General features: G+C 37.2%; 1 protein-coding gene across 2 annotated transcripts in view; it reads right to left on the bottom strand.

The window, feature by feature from the left end:
* Nucleotides 1-19,871, bottom strand: part of MANBA (mannosidase beta) — a 140,269-nt gene that overhangs the window by 14,813 nt on the left and 105,585 nt on the right. For both annotated transcript variants that reach the window (XM_004459862.4, XM_071215333.1), the window contains exon 13: nucleotides 15,218-15,382. In XM_004459862.4, the coding sequence (XP_004459919.2) occupies nucleotides 15,218-15,382 (165 nt within the window). The remainder of the gene's footprint in view (nucleotides 1-15,217; nucleotides 15,383-19,871) is intronic.

Here is a 19,871-nt window from a genome sequence, read left to right as displayed (position 1 = left end):
TGCCACTCCATCAGTCACAGAAGACAAGACATCAATCCAGAGATGACTAACAGACTATGTGTAAAGCGTTCAGTGAAGAAAGAAATGAGGAAGACATTGCCATGCTGATTAGTAAAAACAGTGGAGTGGGAGCAGGCTGGACTGCAGGGCAGACGGACTCCACTGCTAGGGATGGAGCTGCCCAGCTCACGGGGGCCATGTCCCAGCCACCGTGCCCTGCCTCTGCACCAGGATGGTGAACTAGGTGACCATGACGTGGCCAGCTTCTGGGGAAAAAGAGGAGAAAGGCAGTAAGAGTTTGTAATCTCCTCCAGTTTCATGACCATGATTAGCCCATTCCATGGGAAGTGCAGTTGAACTTGGGCTATAGCAGTTAACCAGGCAATCAGTGGCATAATTCCATTCAAGAGAAGCACCTCTTCATGAATGAACTGGGATATGTTTGTGAAAGGGAGGATTTGTTGGTCAACGGCTACTGTAATGTCAACATCCCTAGCAAAAAGTAATACTGCTGTGATGGCTGCCTGTCCAATGGCAACTGCAGCACCTATGTGATCTGTGTCTCCTGGTGCCAAACAACTTCTCAAATATGGCTATAATCTGCCTTTATTTTTCTCCATTCCTCAATCTTGAGAAATTTGGGATGATGTCTGCTCTGACTGCTTCAGGCTGAGAAGAGACACAGACACTATGGGGCAGAGGAAAGAAATTGGTTTAATATTGATTAATATTTTGTTAACTACTATATGAGCCCCTATCTATCCAGAAAAAAAAACCCTATGGCAACAAGCATATATTCATATCCCTTAGAAGTAAGCTTTAGGTGCATTTTTCTTCATATAACACCCCACTAGCAACACCTGTACTAGCGACAGACTTTTGTTCTAGATCCTGAAAGAACATTTTTATATTTGTATTAACCACAATCCTCAGCCACCAGAGTCCAGTGTGTATACAACCCCTCATTTTATCCTCTAGCTTTCCTTCTAGCAACATCTATGACCCAAAACTTCCCCCTTTCAACCATATTCACACACACTTCAGTGCTGTTAATTATACTCACATGGCTATGCCACCATCACCTCCACCTGTTTCCAAACCATTACAATCAACCTAATTATAAATTCTGCCCAGATTGAATATAGGCTCACCATTCTCTATTCCCATTCTAATCTTTTGGTAGCCCATCTTCTCGACTCTACCTCCATGAGTATGTTCACTATACTTAGTTATGGTTTTGATTTGCACCTTTCCAAGTGCTTTTTTCCTCTTTGGATAAATGTTTGCCCATTTTTAAATTGGATGTTTTTCTTTTTATTGTTGATTTATAAGATTTCTTTATATATGCTGGATATTAGACCCTTATGGGATATGTGGTTTCCAAATATTTTTTCCCATTGAGTAGGCTGCCTTTTTAACTTTCTTGACAAAGTACTCTAAAGCACAAAAGTTTTCAATTTTGAGGAGGTTCCATTTATTTATTTTTTCTTTCATTGTTTGTGCTTTGGGTGTACAGTTTCTAAAAACATTGCCTGACACAAGATCTCACACATAATTTCCTACATTATCTTCTAGGAAGTTTATGGTCCAGGCCCTTATAGAACTTTGATCCATCTTGAGTTAATTTTTATTTAGGACTTAAGATAAGAATCTTCTTTCATTCTTTCGGATATGAATATCCAGTTCTCCCAGCACCATTTGTTGAAGAGATTATTCTGTCCCAGTTGAGTGGACTTGGCAGTCTTGTCAAATATCAGTTAGCCATAGATGTTCAGGTCTATTTCTAAACTTTCAATTTGGTTCCATTGGTCAGTACATCTAACCATGTTCCAATACCATGCAGTTTTAACCACTGTAGCTTTGTAATATGCTTTAGAGGCAGGTAGTGTGAGTCCTCCAACCTCAGTCTTCTTTTTCAAGATTTTTTGACAGGGGCCCCATACCCTTCCAAATAAATTTGATAATTGGGTTTTCCATTTCTACAAAAAAAGGCTTTTGGAATTTTTATTGGGATTGAATTGACTCTTTAAAAAAATCTGGGTAGAATTAACATCTTAATGATATTTGGTCTTCCACTATACAAACATGGAATGTGCTTCCATTTTTTAGGTCTTCTTTGATTTCTTTTAGCAATGTTAAGTAGTTTTCTGTGTACAAGTCTTTACATCCTTAGTTAAATGTATTTTTTGATATTTGATTCTTTTAGTTGCTACTGGAAATGGATTTTTCCCATTGATTTCCTCCTCAGATTGCTCATTCTTGGTGTATAGACACACTACTGAATTATTCATGTTCATCTTATATCCTGCCACTGTGCTGAACTCACTTATTAGTTCCAGTAGCTTTGTTGGAGATTTCTCAGGGCTTTCCATATATAGGATCATATCATCTGAAAATAGTGAAAGTTTTACTTCTTCCTGTCCAATTTGGATGCCTTTCAGTTATTCTTCTTGCCTAACTCTGCTAGTAAGAATTTCTAACACAATGTTGAATAAGTGTTGAAAGTGGGTATGCTTGTCGTGTTCCAGATTTAGAGTGAAAGCTTTTTGTCCTTCACCATTGAGTATGATGTTAGCTGTAGGTTTTACATATATACTCTTTATCGTGTTGAGGAAGTTTCCTTCTATTCCTATCTTTTGAAATGTTTTTATCAAGAAAGGATGCTGGGGGAGCGAAGGTGGCTCAAGTATTTGAGCACACCTGCTTCCCACATGGAAGGTCTTGGGTTCAGTTCTCAGTGTGCTCCTAAAACAAAATAAAAACAAAATAAACAAACAAAAAACAAGCAAACAAATGAATAAACCAACTCGGGGAAGCCTATGTGACTCAGTGATTGATTGCCAGCTTCCCACATACAAGGTCCCAGGTTCAATCCCTGGCCTCAATACCTAAAAAAATTTAAAAAAGGAAGGAGACTGGATTTTGTCAAATGCCTGCTCAGCATTGATAGAGTGAACATGTAATTTTTCTCCATTGATCTGTTAATTTGGTGTATTGCATTAATTGATTTTCTTATGTTGAATCATCCCTGCATACCTGGGAAAAACCCACTTGATCATAGTGTATAATTCATTTAATGTGTTGTTTGATTCAATTTGCAAATATTTTGTTGAGGATTTTTGCATCTAAGTTCATTAGAGAGATTGTATTTTCTTTTCCTGTAGTATCTTTATCTGGCTTTGGTATCAGGGTGATGTTGACTTCATAAAATGAGTTAGATAATGTTCCCTCCTCTTCAGTTTTTTGGAAGAGTTTGAGTACAATGGATATTAGTTCTTTTCATAATGATTGGTAGAATTCACCCATGAAGCCTCTGATCCTCAATTTTTCCTTGTTGGGAGATTTTTGATGACTGTTTCAATCTCTTTACTTGTGATTGGTGTGATCAGGACTTGTATTTCCTCTAGTGTCAGTGTAGATTGTTCGTGTGTTTCCAGAAATTTGTCCATTTCATCTAAGTTGTTCAACTTGCTGGCATACCATTTTTCATAGTATCTATCCTCTTATGATTCTCTTTATTTCTGTGGGGTCAGTGTTATGTGTCCTCTCTCACTTCTGATTTTATTATTTGCATCTTTTCTCTTTTTTTCTTTTTTAGTCTACCTAAAGGTTTGTCAATTTTATTGATCTCAAAAAAACAACTTTTGGGCTTGTTAATTTCATTGTTTTTTTAATTCTCAAATTCATTTAATTCTGCTCTAATCTCTGTTATTTCCTTCCTTCTGTTTGCTTTGGGATTAGTGTGATTTTCTTTTCCAAGTTCCTCCAGATGTGATTTTAGCTCTTTCTTCTTTTTAAATGTAGTCAATTAGGATTATAAATTTCCCTCTCAGCACTGCCTTTACTGCATCCCTTAAGTTTTCATGTGCTGTGTTTTTTATTTGCCTCAAGATGGTCATGCCAAATGGAGTTCAGTGCCACGTCAGTTGGCCCTACTTTGGAGTTTGTGTTTCTGTGTGATGGAGCTGGACTCAGATGTGATCTTTGTCCACAAGTCTCTCCTGTTACTTTTACCAGAACTGTAGTTGGTGCTGGGGTTTGATGTATACCCAGGGGACCTGAATCTCTGGACTGACCTTGTGATAGCCAGGCCCTGAGCCTCAACAGACTTGCAACTCCTACACTCTGGTTTATTGAACCTACCCCACTCAGCTAACATGGAGGTGAAGAAGGTCAACCACCACACCAGGGAGCCAAGAGTGCCTACAACTGAAACAGGAGAATTGCATCCAGCATCCATGTGGAATCTAAGCGCCCTCTTGATATAGATGTGGAGTGGACACAACCATTCTAAGGTCCACAGGATGGAGGAATAGAGTATGGATTAGAGTGGACTTACTGATATGATATTCCATTCATGAACTATTGTGACTAGTAATTGAAGAAAATGTGGCACTGGTGTGGAGAAAGTGGTCATAGTGGCTGCTGGGGGTAGGCAGTGGGAGGAAGAGATGTGATGTGGGGGCATTTTCAGGACTTGGAGTTGTCCTGGGTGGTGCTGCAGGGACAGTTACTGGACAATGTATGTCCTCCCATGGTCCACTGGGTGGACTGTAGGAGAGTGTGGGCTATGATGTGTACCATTGACCATGAGGTACAGCGGTGCTCAGAGATGTATTCACCAAGCACAATGAATGTCTCATGATGATGGAGGAGGTTGTTGTTATGGGGGGAGGACTGAAATGAGGTGGGGGGTATATGGGGACCTCCTTTTTTAAAATGTAACATTAAAAAAAATAAAGACAAAAAAAAGATATTTACTGATTTCTCCTGCAATTTCCTCCTTGTGCCACTGATTGTTTTCCCCTTCCATATATTTGTGAATTTTCCAGTTTTCCACCCATTATTGATTTCCATCTTCATTCTATTGTGGTCAGAGAAAACACCTCACATAATTTCAATATTTCTGAACTCATTGAGACTTGTTCTATGACCTAACATGTAGTCTATCCTGGAGAATGATCCATGAGCACTAAAGAAGAATGTATATCCTTCTGTTTTAGGGGTGCAATATTCTGTATATGTTCAAAGGAACTAGGTTCCTTTAACATATTATTCAAGATTTTTAATTTGTCCTCTGTCTAGATATTCTATCTATTGCTGAGAGTGGTATATTGAAGTCCCCCGGTACTATTGTAGAGGATCTATTTCTCACCTTAGTTTTGCCAATGTTTGCCTCATGTATTTTGGGGCACCCAGTTTAGGTGCATAAATACTTAGGATTGTTCTTTCTTCTTTGTAGTTTGCCCCTTTTGTTAAAATATAGTGTCCTTGTCTCTTAAAACAGGTTTGCATTTAAAGGCTATTTTGTCCAATGTTAGTATATCTATCCCAGCTCTTTTTTGGTTACTGTTTGTGTGGAAAACCTTTTCCAACCTTTTACTTGAAAGTTATTTGTGCCCTTGGGTCTAAGGTGAGTCTCCTGGAGACAATATATAGATGGATTGTTGTTGTTGTTGTTGTTGTTTTTACCATTCTGCCAATCTGTGTCTCTTAATTGGGGAGATTAACTCAATAACATTCAACCTTATTACTGTAAAGGCAGTAATAAATTCTACACTTTCCTCCAAACATCTCTCTCCTGTCTTTTCCTTTCAATCCACAGAACTCTCTTTAGTATATCTTGAAGGGAAGGACTCTTGTTGATGAATTCTCTCAATTTCTGTTTATCTGTAAATATTTTAATATCTCCCTCATTTTTGAAGGACAATTTTGCTAGATATAGAATTCTAAGCTGTTTTTTTTTTCCTCCCTTTTAGCACCTTAAAATGTCATACCACTGCCTTCTCACCTCCATGGATCCAGATGAGAAATCGGCACTTAATTTTATTGAGCATCTCTTGTGTGTGATAAATCTCTTTTCTCTTGCTGCTTTCAAGATTCTCTCTTTATCTTTGGCATTTGACAGTCTGATTAGTATGTGTCTTGGAGTAGATTGGTTAGGATTTATTCTGTTTGAAGTACACCACACATGCTGACATGAACATCCATGTCCCTCATAAGAGCTGGGAAATTTTTGGGCCATTATGTCCTCAAACACTCCTTCTGCCCATTTTCCCTTCTCGTCTCCCTCTGGGACAACCATAATGCATATATTTGTGGGTTTCATGTTGACATTCAATTCCCTGGGTCCCTGTTCAATTTTTCCCATTTTTTTCCTCCATGCGTTCTTCTGTCTGTGCAGTTTTGTATATCTTATGTTCTAATTTACTAATTCTTTCCCCTGCCTATTCTAATCTGTTATTGTGTGATTCTAGTGTATTTTTTATTTCTTTCATTGTGCCTTTCACTACCACAAGGCCTGTTATTTTTTTAATGCATGTTTACAGTTTCTCCTGTATGCTCACCCAGTGTCTTTTTAACATTCTATATCTCTTCCTTCATCTCCTTTAATTGATTTCAGAGATTTTTGTGGATATCTTTGATTAGTTGTTCCAAATTCTGCATCTCATACAGCTTTTTAGTTTGTTCATTTGACTGGGCCATATCTTCCTATTCCTTATATGATTGTAATTTTTTGCTGATATCTAGGCATTTGTTTATCTTGATAGGTTTACTCTATTGGTCAGTTTTTCTCTCTTACCTACGGGTTTATTTTTGTTTGGTTTTGTATTAAGGCTCTACTTTTTACATGGTTCTGCATGTTTTAAATCTGTAGCATTGCTTGTGCTTGACGGAAAAAAAAAAAGGAAAAGAGGAAGAAGAAAAAGAGGGGAAAAAAAAACAGGTCTCCCTCTCAAGCCATGTACCCAGCTGGGTTCCCCCTCACTGGCCACCTGCACTGATGACCCTACAGCACCCCCCAATTCCCCTATACCTGGCTAGCCTGCCTGTCTTCCTGCCACTTCTGGAGGACAAGTATACCTTGCCACTCCCTACTCCACCATCTTCTCCCTCTGTTTTAATGTCCTTAGTTGGGGCCTGCATGCTGCATTTTACCATGAGCCCCAACAATGGCACTCTTACCCACTTTAATTACCTGCCTGGCCCTTATAAGTATTTGAGTTTTCAGTCCCTTAGTTATATCAATTTAAAAACTACATGGAAAATGTAAGTTTCTATTTCTCTATATCCACTCTAATAGTTTCCTCACTGTCATTTTATTTTTGTTGGTTTAATAGGTAAGTATGAATAATCCCTTAGAATTTTTAAACTTAAAAAGAAATTTAAATACAAGCAGGTCTCCTAGCCTTTACTAGCAATGAAAGGAAAACAGCACAAGACAAGCTCTAACTAGTAGCCTATCATACCTGAAATTGGTATGAAGAATGGAAGCCAAGACTCTTTGGAGAGCTTGTGCTCTAGCATAGTGTAATATACTCCACACACATAGAACCAGAAGCATAGAGCTGGGTTTATCCAAACCAAGGGATGCCAGTCAGGGCTAACGAATGGCACCCTGTTCATAACGCAGGAGGCATTGCCTACTACACTTCTTAAAAGGGATGCTGTCCAATCCTAGTTCCCTGGAAAATCTCTGGAGCTGCCTCTTCCCCTTTAAAAATTATACCTGTGCATGCACATCCATGTATCCTTTCCTAAGAGGCAATCTTTACAAATAAGAAGGGATAAATGCTTAGTCATTTCCTAGGTTATGTAGTCCCTACTGTCAGAAGACAAATCTTATTTTAGTTTTAGAAGTATGCCTATTTTCAGCAGCTTGTTTGATTACACTTATGAAATCAGTCTCCATAGAGAGACAGATGGTATGGTGAAAAGAAATTGGACCAGGATTCAAAGACCTAGTGTCTAATTCCAGCTTTGCCACTGCAACGGAGGTTGCTAGCCAACTACCAAAATCCATTCCTCCCTTCCTCTAGAATAAAAGAGTTGTAGCTGGGCTACAATTCCCAGAAACACTCCCCAACCTTGAAACTAGCAGTAACCATGTGATTAAGTTTTCTGGACACAGTAAGATTTTTAAAATTTTACTTTATTTACTTATATGATCCTGAAAATAAGCAATAAAAAATTAAACTTAAAAAAAACCTGATATAATTCACATACCAACAATTCATCCTTTTAAAGTGTATGTTTCAACAGTTTTTAGCAGTCACATGTTGTGCAACCAACACCACTATCTTTAATTTCAAAATACTTTCATAACCCCAAAAAGAAAGCCCATACCTTTTAGTAATCACTTCCTGTACTCCCCTCTACTCCCCTAGCCCCTAAAAACTACCAATCTACCCTCTGTCCCTATGGATTTGAACATTTCATATAAACTGGATCATACAATATATGACCTGTTGTGTCTGGCTTCTTTCACTTAGCATAATGTTATCAAGGTACATTCATGTTGTAGTACGTATCAGAAATTCATTCCTTTTTATTGTTGAAAAATATTTCATTGTATGAATATACTACAGTTTGATTATATATTCATCAGTTGATGGACATCTGGGTTGTTTCAACATTTTGGCTATTATGAATAATGCTGCTATGAACATTCATTACAAGTTTTGGGGTGAACAAATGTTTTCAGTTCTATTGGATATATGCCTAGGAATGAATTGCTGGGTTATATAATCCAGTGATGGTTTATCATATAATGGTAATATTTTAGAATTTTAAATGTAATTATATGTTTAGCATTTTATTTTATTTTTTTAAAGATTAATTTTTATTTATTTTGCCCCCCCACCCCCACCCAGTTGTCTGTTCTGTGTCCATTTGCTGCATATTCTTGTTTTTGTCCGCTTCTGTTGTTGTCAGTGGCAAGGGAATCTGTGTTTCTTTTTGTTGCATCATCTTGCTGCGTCAGCTCTCCGTGTGCGTGGCGCCATTCCTGGGCAGGCTGCACTTTGTTTCGCGCTGGGCGGCTCTCCTTACAGGCGCACTCCTTGCGCGTGGGGCTCCCCTATGCGGGGGACACCCCTGCATGGCAAGGCACTCCTTGCGCGCATCAGCACTGCGCATGGGCCAGCTCCACACGGGTCAAGGAGGCCCGGGGTTTGAACCACGGACCTCCCATGTGGTAGACGGATGCCCTATCCACTGGGCCAAGTCCGCTTCCTGATGTTTAGCATTTTTAAAGAACTGCCAAACTCCCTTCCACAGCAGTGGCACCATTTTATATTCTCACCAGCAATATCCAAAGATTCCAATTTCTATACATCTTTACCAGCCCTTGGTAGTGTCCACCTTTTTGATTATAGCCATCGTAGTACATGCAAAGTGTTATCTTATTGTGGTTTTGAATTTCCCAAATGGTCAATGATGTTGAGATCTTTTCCTGTGACTATTGGGCATTTGTTTTGTTTTGTTTTTTAAGAAATGTCAGTTTGAATCCTTTGCCCATTTATTAATTGGGTTATTTGTCTTTTTATTGTTGAGTTGTAAGAATTTTTAAAATTATATTCTGGATACTAAACCTTTGTGTTATATATGACTTGCAAGTATTTTTTCCCCATTCTTTGGGTTGTCTTTTCATTTTCTTCTTGTTTGTGTCCTTTAAGTGATGCACAAAAGTTTTTAATTTTGATGAAGTCCATTTCATTTAATTTTCCTTTGTTTGCTTGCACTTTGGTTCTCTGTGAGAGTTGCCAACTTCAAAGTTAGAGGAAACAGGCCACAAGACTGCCCTGGCTTTTGATACCAATTGCAAGTTTGGAGGGCTGATAGAATTTTGACAGGTATTGCATTTAATATATTAGTAGGTCAGTGTGGAGACTATTGCAATTTTAATAATATGAAGCCTTCCACTCCATTAACACCATATGTCTTTCCATTCTTCAATTTCCCTCAACAATGTTTTGTAGTTTTCAGTAAGCAAGACTTATACTACTTTAGGTAAATGTATTCCTAAGTATTTTATTCCTTTTGATGCTATTTATAAATGGAATTGTTTTCTTAATAACCTTGTTGGAGTGTTCATTGGTAGTGTATAGAAATACAACTGGTTTTGCATGCTACTCTTATATACTACAGCTTTGCTGAACTTGTTTATTAGCTCTAATATTTTTACACATTCTTTGGAGTTTTCTATATATAAGATCATGTCACCTGAAAAGGTAGTTTTACTTCTTCCTTTCCAATCTGGAAGCCTTTTATTTTCTTTTCTTGCCTAAGTGCTCTGAATAGAACTTCCAGTACAATGTTGAATACCAGTGGTAAAAGCAGACATCCTTGTACTGTTCTTGATCTTTCAGATTCACAATTAAGGATGAAGTTAAAGGTGGGGTTTTCACAGATGCTCTTTAACAAGTTGGGGAAGTTCCCTCTATTCCTTATTTGTTGAGTGTTTTTATAATGATAAGGTTTTAGATTTTATCCAGAGATTTTTCTGTGCCTATTGAGATGATTATGTGATTATTTTCCCTTTATTATATTAACATGGTGTAATATATTGATTGATTTTCCTATGTTGTCCCAACTTTGCATTCCTGAAGGAAATTCTACTTGGTCATGTTGTATAATCCCTTTTGTATGATGCTGAATTTGGATTTCTAGTATTTTATTGACAATTTTTCCATCTATATTCATAAAAAGATATGCTTTTCTTGAGACATCTTTGTCTGATTTTCATATCAAGGTAATAAAGGCTTCACAAGATGAGTTAGGAAGTGTTCCCCTTCTATTTTCTGGAAGAATTTGTGAAGGCTTGGTGTTAATTCTTCTTTAAACATTTGTTAGAACTCACTAGTGAAGCTGTCTGGTCCCAGGCTTCTTTTGTGGGAAGTTTTTGAATACTAACTCAATTTCTTGAGTTATAGGTCTATAACTCAAGTTATAGGTCTTGAGCTATAGGTCTTGAGCTATAGGTCTATTCAGATTTTCTATTTCTCCGAGTCAGTTTTGTTAGTTTCTAGCTCTCTAGGAATGTGTTCATTTCATCTAGGTCATCTAATTGGTTGACATACAATTGTTTATAGTATTCCCTTACAATCCTTTCTATTTCTGTATAGTTGATAGTAATGTCCCTCTTTCATTCTTGATTTTATTAATTTGAGTCATTTCTCTTTCTCCCTCTCTCTCTGGTCTAGATAAAGGTTTAACATTTTTGGTACTCAAAGTATGAACTTTGGGTTTCATTGATTTTCTCTGTTCCAATGAAGTCTTTGTAAATGTGCCAAATTTCTGGCACTTGCCTTATAGAATTGCTGACGATTAATGTTAGAATTCAACCAAACACTTCAGGAGTTATAAGACTTCCATTATCTCAACTGTGAAGAGATACAATATTATACTTCTAAAAGCAGAAACCCATTTTCATTCACTGCCTGAGACCTAAGCCTCTGTTTCTTCAGGTATAAAATGGAGATAGCAATATGGTCACTTGGAAATACTGTCAGAATCACATGAGAAGATATAAAAAGCACTTTCCTAGCCCAGGCATCTAGAAGACACTGAAAAAAAGGCTATTTGTTTGCTTGACTGTTAAATTACACAATGCACATAGAAAGTTTTTCTAGTATATAATAAACTATGTTAATAGTAACCCCTCACCATGCTCTTTTGCCAACCCCACCTACCCTAAAAGTTCTGCATGGCCTTGATCTTGAATAGATGTCTCAATACTGTTAACCAAATAACTGTTCCAAGGCAGCAGGTATCATCAAGGCCTGGGACTATAGCACAGCCTACCTGTTCCCCTGAGTTCTTATGATCAAGTTACTCAAACATGGAGAGCTAAGGAGTGTGCTGAAGAATATGAATCTGTCAAGGACTCCCCCAAAACATCTAGCACACAATAGATGCTCAATAAATAAGAATAGATGGAACCACTAGAGGGGACTATAAACTAAGGGATCCATAAAGATGTCACTAGCCCTGCTTCCCCTCTGAGACTAAGAAGAACCATGCTGGTAGAGTAAAGCACTCAAAGTTAATTTAGATAAGATGGTTTAGATAGTCCTCCCACTAGGAAATGATATCTGCCTGACATACAGCTTAAGAGAGTGACCTATGTATGGTGGCTATGTGGAATACCATATAAGAGAACAGACAAGGTAAAGAGTGAAAAGTAATGCAAGATTATCTTGGAGCATTAGAAGAATTAAAGAAGGAAGAGACTAGAAGGATACCCCCTGTGGTTAAAAAATGAAGAGAAGATAGGGAAGAATCTGAATGTGAAGAAACTTACTACACAGCTTTCCTAACAAGACTTTTCTGACAGTTGCAAATCATTGCTTAATTAATAGTAAGGCTAACCCCGCATGAAAAAGCACAGCCTGCCCAGGAATGGCACCACACACATGAAGAGCAGCAAGACGATGCAAAAAAAAGAGACACAGATTCCCAGTGCCACCTGACAAGAATGCAAGTGGACACAGAAGAACACACAGCAAATAGACACAGAGAGCAGACAATGGGAGGTGAGGGGGGGGGAGGGGAGAGAAATAAAAAATAAATCTTTAAAAAAAAAATAGTAAGGCTAAAAAGTGACATAAGTGCAAACACCCTGTTCTTCAAAATAGTATGTGCATCCACAAGAAAAAGAACAGGGAGAGGGGATAGAAACAGGGAAAATGGAGCAGAAAAGGGTTTTAGTCTGATACACTGATGAAGGATTGTTCTAAAATCAAAGTAGTGAGGGAAAAAAACATACTTTTTTACACTATTACCTGTTTGTGTTTCAGTAAAGAAAATTCAACACTAAACACAATAACAACAACAATAACAAATCATCATTCTGATTTCCTTCATCTCAGATCCCATCTGGTATACCAGAAAGTTCCAAGGCAGCGCTAACAGATGCAGAAAAAAAAATCCAATTCCAAGCCAATGCTTGATAGGATGCTGGCACTGAATTCTCAGGGGAAAAAAAACAAGAAACAAATAATTCCATTTGAAAACCCAGCTCCTAGATGAACTGTTAATGCTAATGAAGTCAGAAAGAACAACTTCTTCTGTCAGCTCTTTGAATGCAGTGTTTGAGGTAACTGAATAAAATGGCAGTAATAAAATGAACAGCTGGGAGGAGGAAGGCAGCCATGAAAAACAACAGCTGAAAAGGTTCACACGTACACACACACAAGAAAAAAGGTCACCCTACTACATATATCCAAAATGAGGCATTTTAATAGAATATGGGCTGTGTAAACCTAATAAGGATGAACTGCAACACTTTTAAAGAGGACATTTGTCAATATTACCTAAACTTTGTGTTCTGTTAAGCTCACAAATTACAAGTCACACTGGCAAAACTTCCTTAAGTGATAAGATTATGGTTAAAATATTAAAATCCTTTTAATCATCTCATTACCATCTAAAAAAGATTATCCTTTTGGCTTATAGTTTTCTGTTTCAACTTCTATGCAGGGGTTAGTGTTCTCATACAGGAGAAAACTGATGAGAGTGAGTGTGAGTATGGATTAAAATTGATACAATTTTTGGTATCAAGATACACAAATTAAAATGTGATCATGTAACAAAAACTTCTTATCTACTTCAGGTTAACTAATAATATTGGGCTTAGACTTTTACCTTGTCTCTCAGAACTTGAAACAAGTATGTCAAAAACATTAGTAAATATACGATGACTTCAATATAGTCATATATCTGCATGTAGTTCATAGGTTCATGAGATAAAATAGGCAAATAAAGAGTGGAATGGAAATGTCACAATGAAAACATTACCCAAAATTCCCTTTAACACTTTCTGAAAAAGTTAAACATATAAATTTACCATAAAACCCAGCAATTCCACTTGTAGGTTTCTACCCAAGAAAAATAAAAATATGTATCAACCAAGTATTTGTATGCATATGTTCACAGCAGCATTATTCATAATACCCCAAAAGTGGAAACAATCCAAATATCCATCAATTGATGAATGCATAAACAAAACACGATAAAACGATAGAATATTATTTGGCAATAAAAAGGAATGAAGTACTGGCCATGCACACACAGGGCACGGGGAGGTGCTGCTGAACAGTGGAGGCCGCTGAGGGCAGCCAGAGCGGTCCTGGAGCATCAGTAGCCTCGTGACCTGCGAGGCTCAGCCCAGGTAGGCGTGGCGTTAGGGAAGCCACTGAAGGGGCTGAAGGAGGACGACAAAGAGGCCATTATCAGGCTTTTTGTCAAGGAAGCCCACAGACCTGCATAACTTGGCTCCCAGGACCCACTCACCATTTCTAACTTTCAACAGTAAAGTCAAAACAAATGTAAATAAGATTGAGGAATTTCTTAAAGAAGTCTTAATGCCCTCCCAAAATACTTAAAGTTTCACCAAAACAGCCAGAATCAAATACTGGTGGAACGGACATCTTTGCCAAATTCGCTGCATATATCAATTCAATGAAGACCAGAGGCTAGTGAGGGTCTCTTGAAAACACTTCAGAAACTGGACCAATATCTGAATTCTCCTCTCCCTAATGAAATTGATGAGATTAGTATAAAGGACATTAAATTTTCCACATGTAAATTTCTGGATGGCAATGAAATGACATCAGACTAAGGGATGTGAGAAGAGTTTGTCAAACTACTAAGTAAAATTTTGTTTCTAAAACATATTAATGTAGATCATTTTTGTAAAGAATGCATTATCCATCCTATATTAAAGCAAGATAACACACGCACACAATAGGAATGAAGTGCTCATAATGGCTACAACATGGATGAACCTTGAAAACATTACACTAAGTGAAAGAAGCCAGTCACAAAAGACCAAATTGTGTATGGTTCCATTTATATGACAAGTCTCAAATAAGCAAATGCATAGAGACAGAAAATAGATCAGTGGTTGTCTAGGGCTGGTGAGAGGGAAGAAGCAGAGAGTAACTGCTAATGCATTCATGGTTTCTTTTGGAGGGAGATGATAAACTAAATTTTAAGATGATAATCAATACAGCACTGTATTGGTAAGACTACATTTTTCCCATTGGATTGCAATAGTGTCTTGGTCATAAATCAGGTGACTGTATTATGCATGAATCTGTTCCTGAATTCTATTCTGTTTCACTGTTCTATTTTATTCTTGGGAAAACAACAGTCTTATTTACTGAAATCTTATATTAATCTTGAGGTAGGAAACATTCTAACACATGATTTGTTTTAGAATTTCCTGCACTGTTCTGGTATGAGAGCTTAATGCCAAAATCTTTAACTATTTCAAATATTATATGTCAACATGCATGTATCTTGAAGAAAAACATCCTTAATCAGTAAAATGGAAAAGTAAATATTTTTCACCAATAAGGTCTGCAAAATCTGTATTATCTCTCATGTTACTTGCAGGAATCTGTTCAACTCCAGAATGAAAATGCCTTACCTGGGTAAGGTAGATGGTATCTTTGAATTTACGTAGTGGATTTGTGTTTTGGGGGAGTTTGAAATGACGTTCAGCCTGACGAAGCATTTCATTGTTACCATCTGCATGGTGTTGTCGATGAAATGAAAAATTGCTTGTGTAAGACCAGTCCTCTTTAGATGAGACCTTTTGGATACAGAACAAGAGTTATAGATTCAGAACTTAGCAACAAAACTACTTTTCTATCTTTCCTGAAAAACTTGGAAATCACCAAACTATAAAAGAGCTCCAAGATGGAAACAGATGTGGCTCAGTCGATTGGGCTCCCGTCTACCATGTGGGAGGCCCTGAGTTCGCATCCCAGGGCCTCATTGTGAAGGCAAGCTGGCCCGCGCCTGCAGAGCGCTGACAGCCTGTATCCGCGGAGAACTGCTGCAGCAAGATGACACAACAAAGGGAGACAAGCAAAAACAGAAGAACAAGCAGTGAAGGGATACAGAGAGCAGACAGCAAGCAAGTGGCGGGGAGGGGGATAAATTTAAAAAAAAAAAGAGTTCAAAGTTCATTCTGCAGTTCTAATTTCATAAAAGTTTGTGCCATCATACTTGTTATTGGTACTAGAGTAGTCCTGAGCAAAGTCAAATCACAAAAATCACATAAAACACCTAAACCTTACTCAAACCCAGAAAGTTACATTTTGGTATTTCCCTAAAAAAAAATGTCATATCAAAAAGTATTCCTGGTTTTTCCAACACTAAGTATATGTACTTTTAAATATTATTTTATCTCTTTGGTTAAATACGCTGTCAAAATTGGAAAATGGACTGGATCAGTATTCTGTTAAAACTGTCACAATTCTTTATCAAAAATAAAGTACCACTATTAGGACAATCAATGCTTTAGAGCCTGCTCATTTGTTTTGCAGAACACAAACATAATTTGTAGATACATGTTTAGTTTGGCTAATGTTAAAAAATATACCAAATAATAACAGATACTTCTCTCTCCTAAAAATGTTTCTTTTTTTAAAGACAGGCACAAATTGAAGGGCCCCTCTTTTATCTCTTTGAGCAGTTATCAGCTTAAGATAAAAAACAAAACAAAAATATGGAAAGTGGATGTGGCTCAACTGGTAGAGCATCTGCCTACCATATGGAGGGTCCAGGGTTCGATCCCCAGGGCCTCCTGACCCGTGGGGTGAGCTGGCCCATGCACAGTGCTGCCATGCGCAAGGAATGCTGTGACATGCAGGGGCGCCCCCATGTAGGAGTGCCCCATGCACAAGGAGCGCGCCCCACAAGGAACTGCCCCATGTGAAAAAAGCGCGGCCCACCCAGGAGTGGTACCGCACACACGGAGAGCTGATGCAGCAAGATGACACAACAAAAAAGAGATGCAGTTTCCCATTGCCACTGGATAATGCAAGTGGATGCAGAAGAACACACAGCAAATGGACAGACACAGCAGACAACGTGGGGGAAGGGGAGAGAAATAAATAAAATAAATCTTTAAAAACAAAACAAAAATAATACAAAACACATGTTGGAATTGTACCTTTCAGAGGAAAAAAGCAATAATTCTGACTTCTAGGTCTATGATTTAACGTACTCTTAGAATTTAGAAAGGTATAAGATAATTGCTGCTACATCTGAAAATACACAGTTTTGATTCAAGTCACACAAAGAAATAACCACTGACTCCCCCAAACTAGAAATAAAAAAGTTGATTCCCTCTTTATATAATTTTTTATAAAGTTCCCAGTAACCATGCAAACCATAGACCAATAACCCTAAAAGAAAAAAATTAATTCTTTAGGAATCTATTTATATCAAAATGTAACAAATATACATTAACCAGATATAATATGGATTTTTTCCAAATTATGTCTATTTTTCCAAACTATCATCATCAGAATCATTTAGATAATACTAGTAACTCCTATTATTTACTTGATGCAAAAGTTTTAATATTTACAATCAACTTTTCTCATTTTAAATACATATACCTTTATCTTCTTCCATCCTTTCCACGCTTCTTTTTAAAATCTGAAACACATCTGTCATCACCTCAGCCCTCTGATAATAATTCGAATCTATCCCAAAATCAGTGAACCTGATTTTCAGTTATGGAGGAAGCTTTCTACCTTCTTATGACTATAGTTTGGAAATCTTATAGATATCAGCGGTAACGCTGTTACCAGAAGGAAATGGAAACTGCCACTCACTGTTCTAAGTGCTTTAAGAATATTGACTCATTTAATCCTCTTAGCAGCCCTATGAGCAGATATGATTATCGCCCCCATTTTACAGAAGAGGAAATCAGGCACAGAAAGGTTACATAACTTGCCCAAGATTCAAAGCTAGTTAATGCAGTCTAGCTGCAAACTCCAGTTCTCTAAACCTAGATGCTCCTGAAGAAAACTTTCATACCAAATAAAGAATAGAATGGGCTACATTCATAGCAATAATAGTACACATTTTGGGGAAGCGGATTTGTTCAACTGATAGAGCATCTGCCTACCATATGGGAGGTCCTGACCTGTGTGGTAAGCTGATCCATGCGCAGTGCTGATGCCGTGCCACACAGGGGCGTTCCCATGTAGGGGTCCCCCATGTGCAAGGAGTGTGCCTTGCAAGGAGAGCTGCCCCGCATGAAAAAAGCACAGCCCGCCCAGGAGTGGCACTGCACACACGGAGAGCTGATGCAGCAAGATTATGCAACAAAAAAGAGACACAGTTTCCCAGTGCCGCCAGATAATGCAACCAGGGACATAGAAGAACACACAGTGAATGGACACAGAGAACAGACAATGGGGGGGGGGGGGGTAGACAGGAATAAATAAAATAAATCTTTAAAAAAATAATCCAAGTCTGTTTGATTCTAAAATTCAAACTTTTAACCATTGTGCAATATTGATAATTACTTGTTGAAAATATTATTTTATGAAAAAATAATGTGCCCCACATTAGAAAGAGACATTTTAATGGATTTTTTGAGGACCTGAAAAAGGCTCTAAATAAAAGACCCGAAGTTTTATTTAAACTTATTCTTTTTTGGTTTCTTTTATTTTCCTAATTACCTTCTTGAATCCTCAACTGAGCAGTCTATCTTGAAAAAAGGTAGTAACTAAATCAAGAAATAATAGATGGTTCATAATGAGTATAACTTTTCTTCACTTTTCCCAATTTTAAAATATAGTGCTTAGTATCGTTGAACATTATCAGGTGATTCACAAAAAACATGGCAATTCATTATTTTCAGGAGATGACTAGAAATGCTTGTAGACCTAGGAAAAAGATTTACTGATTTTTAACATTCGGCTTTTTTTGGAGTGTAGACTATAAAAGGAATTTATTGGTTTTGGATTCAGACAATAAGCACTGATAGACCTTCCACCCTCCAGTTTTCACCTGGGCCTCAGTCAAAGTAGAGGAGGGTAGATTGTTGTTAAATAAAACAGTATGTACCTCGTATAAAGCATCTGCTCAGTAAATATTTTTCCTTTTTTCATTCCTTCCTTCCCATTCTCAGCAGTTGTTCCTGTGTGAGTTAGCTCACATAATACTGAACTCCAGTCCCCTTCATTTCAAACAAAAATATACTAGAAAAAGTATATTAGAGTAATAGAAAGGGATAGAATTATGGTTTTGACTTATTAAAGTTAAAACTGTAGTACAACTTTTATGTGTAGAAGTAAAAATAGTTATGTTCAGAGGTAAGATTGAGGAAGACTTAGAAATTAAGATGTTTTTTCTTACTTTAAACAAGCGATGGAGGGAACAAAAAACCTTATGATCATTTAAACAGATACAGAAAAAGCATTTGACAAAATCCAACACTCTTTCATGACATAAACACTAAACAAACCAGGAATAGAAAGTAACTTTCTCAACCTGTTAAAGAGAATCTACAAAAACCTACAGCTAACATAATACTAAATAATGAAAGAATGAATGCTTTCCTCCTAAGAACAAAACAAGGGTGTCCAATCTCACCCCTTCCACTCAAAAGCAATCAGGCAAAAAGAAAAGCAATAAAAGGCATCTGACTGTAAAGGATGAAGTAAAACTCTATCTATTCATGAGATAGAGATATCATATATAAGATATATATATATCTACCATATCATATATAAGGCAACATGATCTTCTATAGAGAAAATTCCAAGGAATCCACTAAAACGCTATTAGAACTAATAAATGAGTTCAGCAAGGTTGCAGTACACAAGATTAATATGCAAAATGAATCATATTTCTATACAGTGGCAATGAACAATTCAAAAAGGAAATTACTAAAACCATTCCATATATAACAGCATCATAAAGAATAAAATACCTAGGAGTAAATTCAACCAAAGAAGCATAAGTCTTGCATACTTTTTAAAAAATAATATATGTTTTTTTATTTTTTTAAAGATAATTAGATTACATAAATGTTATACAGAAAATATAGGGATTCCCATATGCCCCACTCCCCACACCTCCTACACCCTCCCACATAAACATCCTTCATTAGTGTGGCACATTCATGGCAATTGATAAACGTATCCCAGGACATTGCCACTGAGCATGAACCATAGTTCACATTGTAGTTTACACTCTCTCTCACACAATTCTGCACGTAAGGGAAGATATAAATGGCCTATATCTGTTTTTGCAATGTCATTCATGATGAT

This window comes from Dasypus novemcinctus, chromosome 1 (assembly GCF_030445035.2).
Source record: "Dasypus novemcinctus isolate mDasNov1 chromosome 1, mDasNov1.1.hap2, whole genome shotgun sequence".
NCBI classification, from domain to species: Eukaryota; Metazoa; Chordata; class Mammalia; order Cingulata; family Dasypodidae; genus Dasypus; species Dasypus novemcinctus.
The sequence above is the reverse complement of the archived record's forward strand: the minus strand, read 5'-3'. Positions and strand labels throughout refer to the sequence as shown.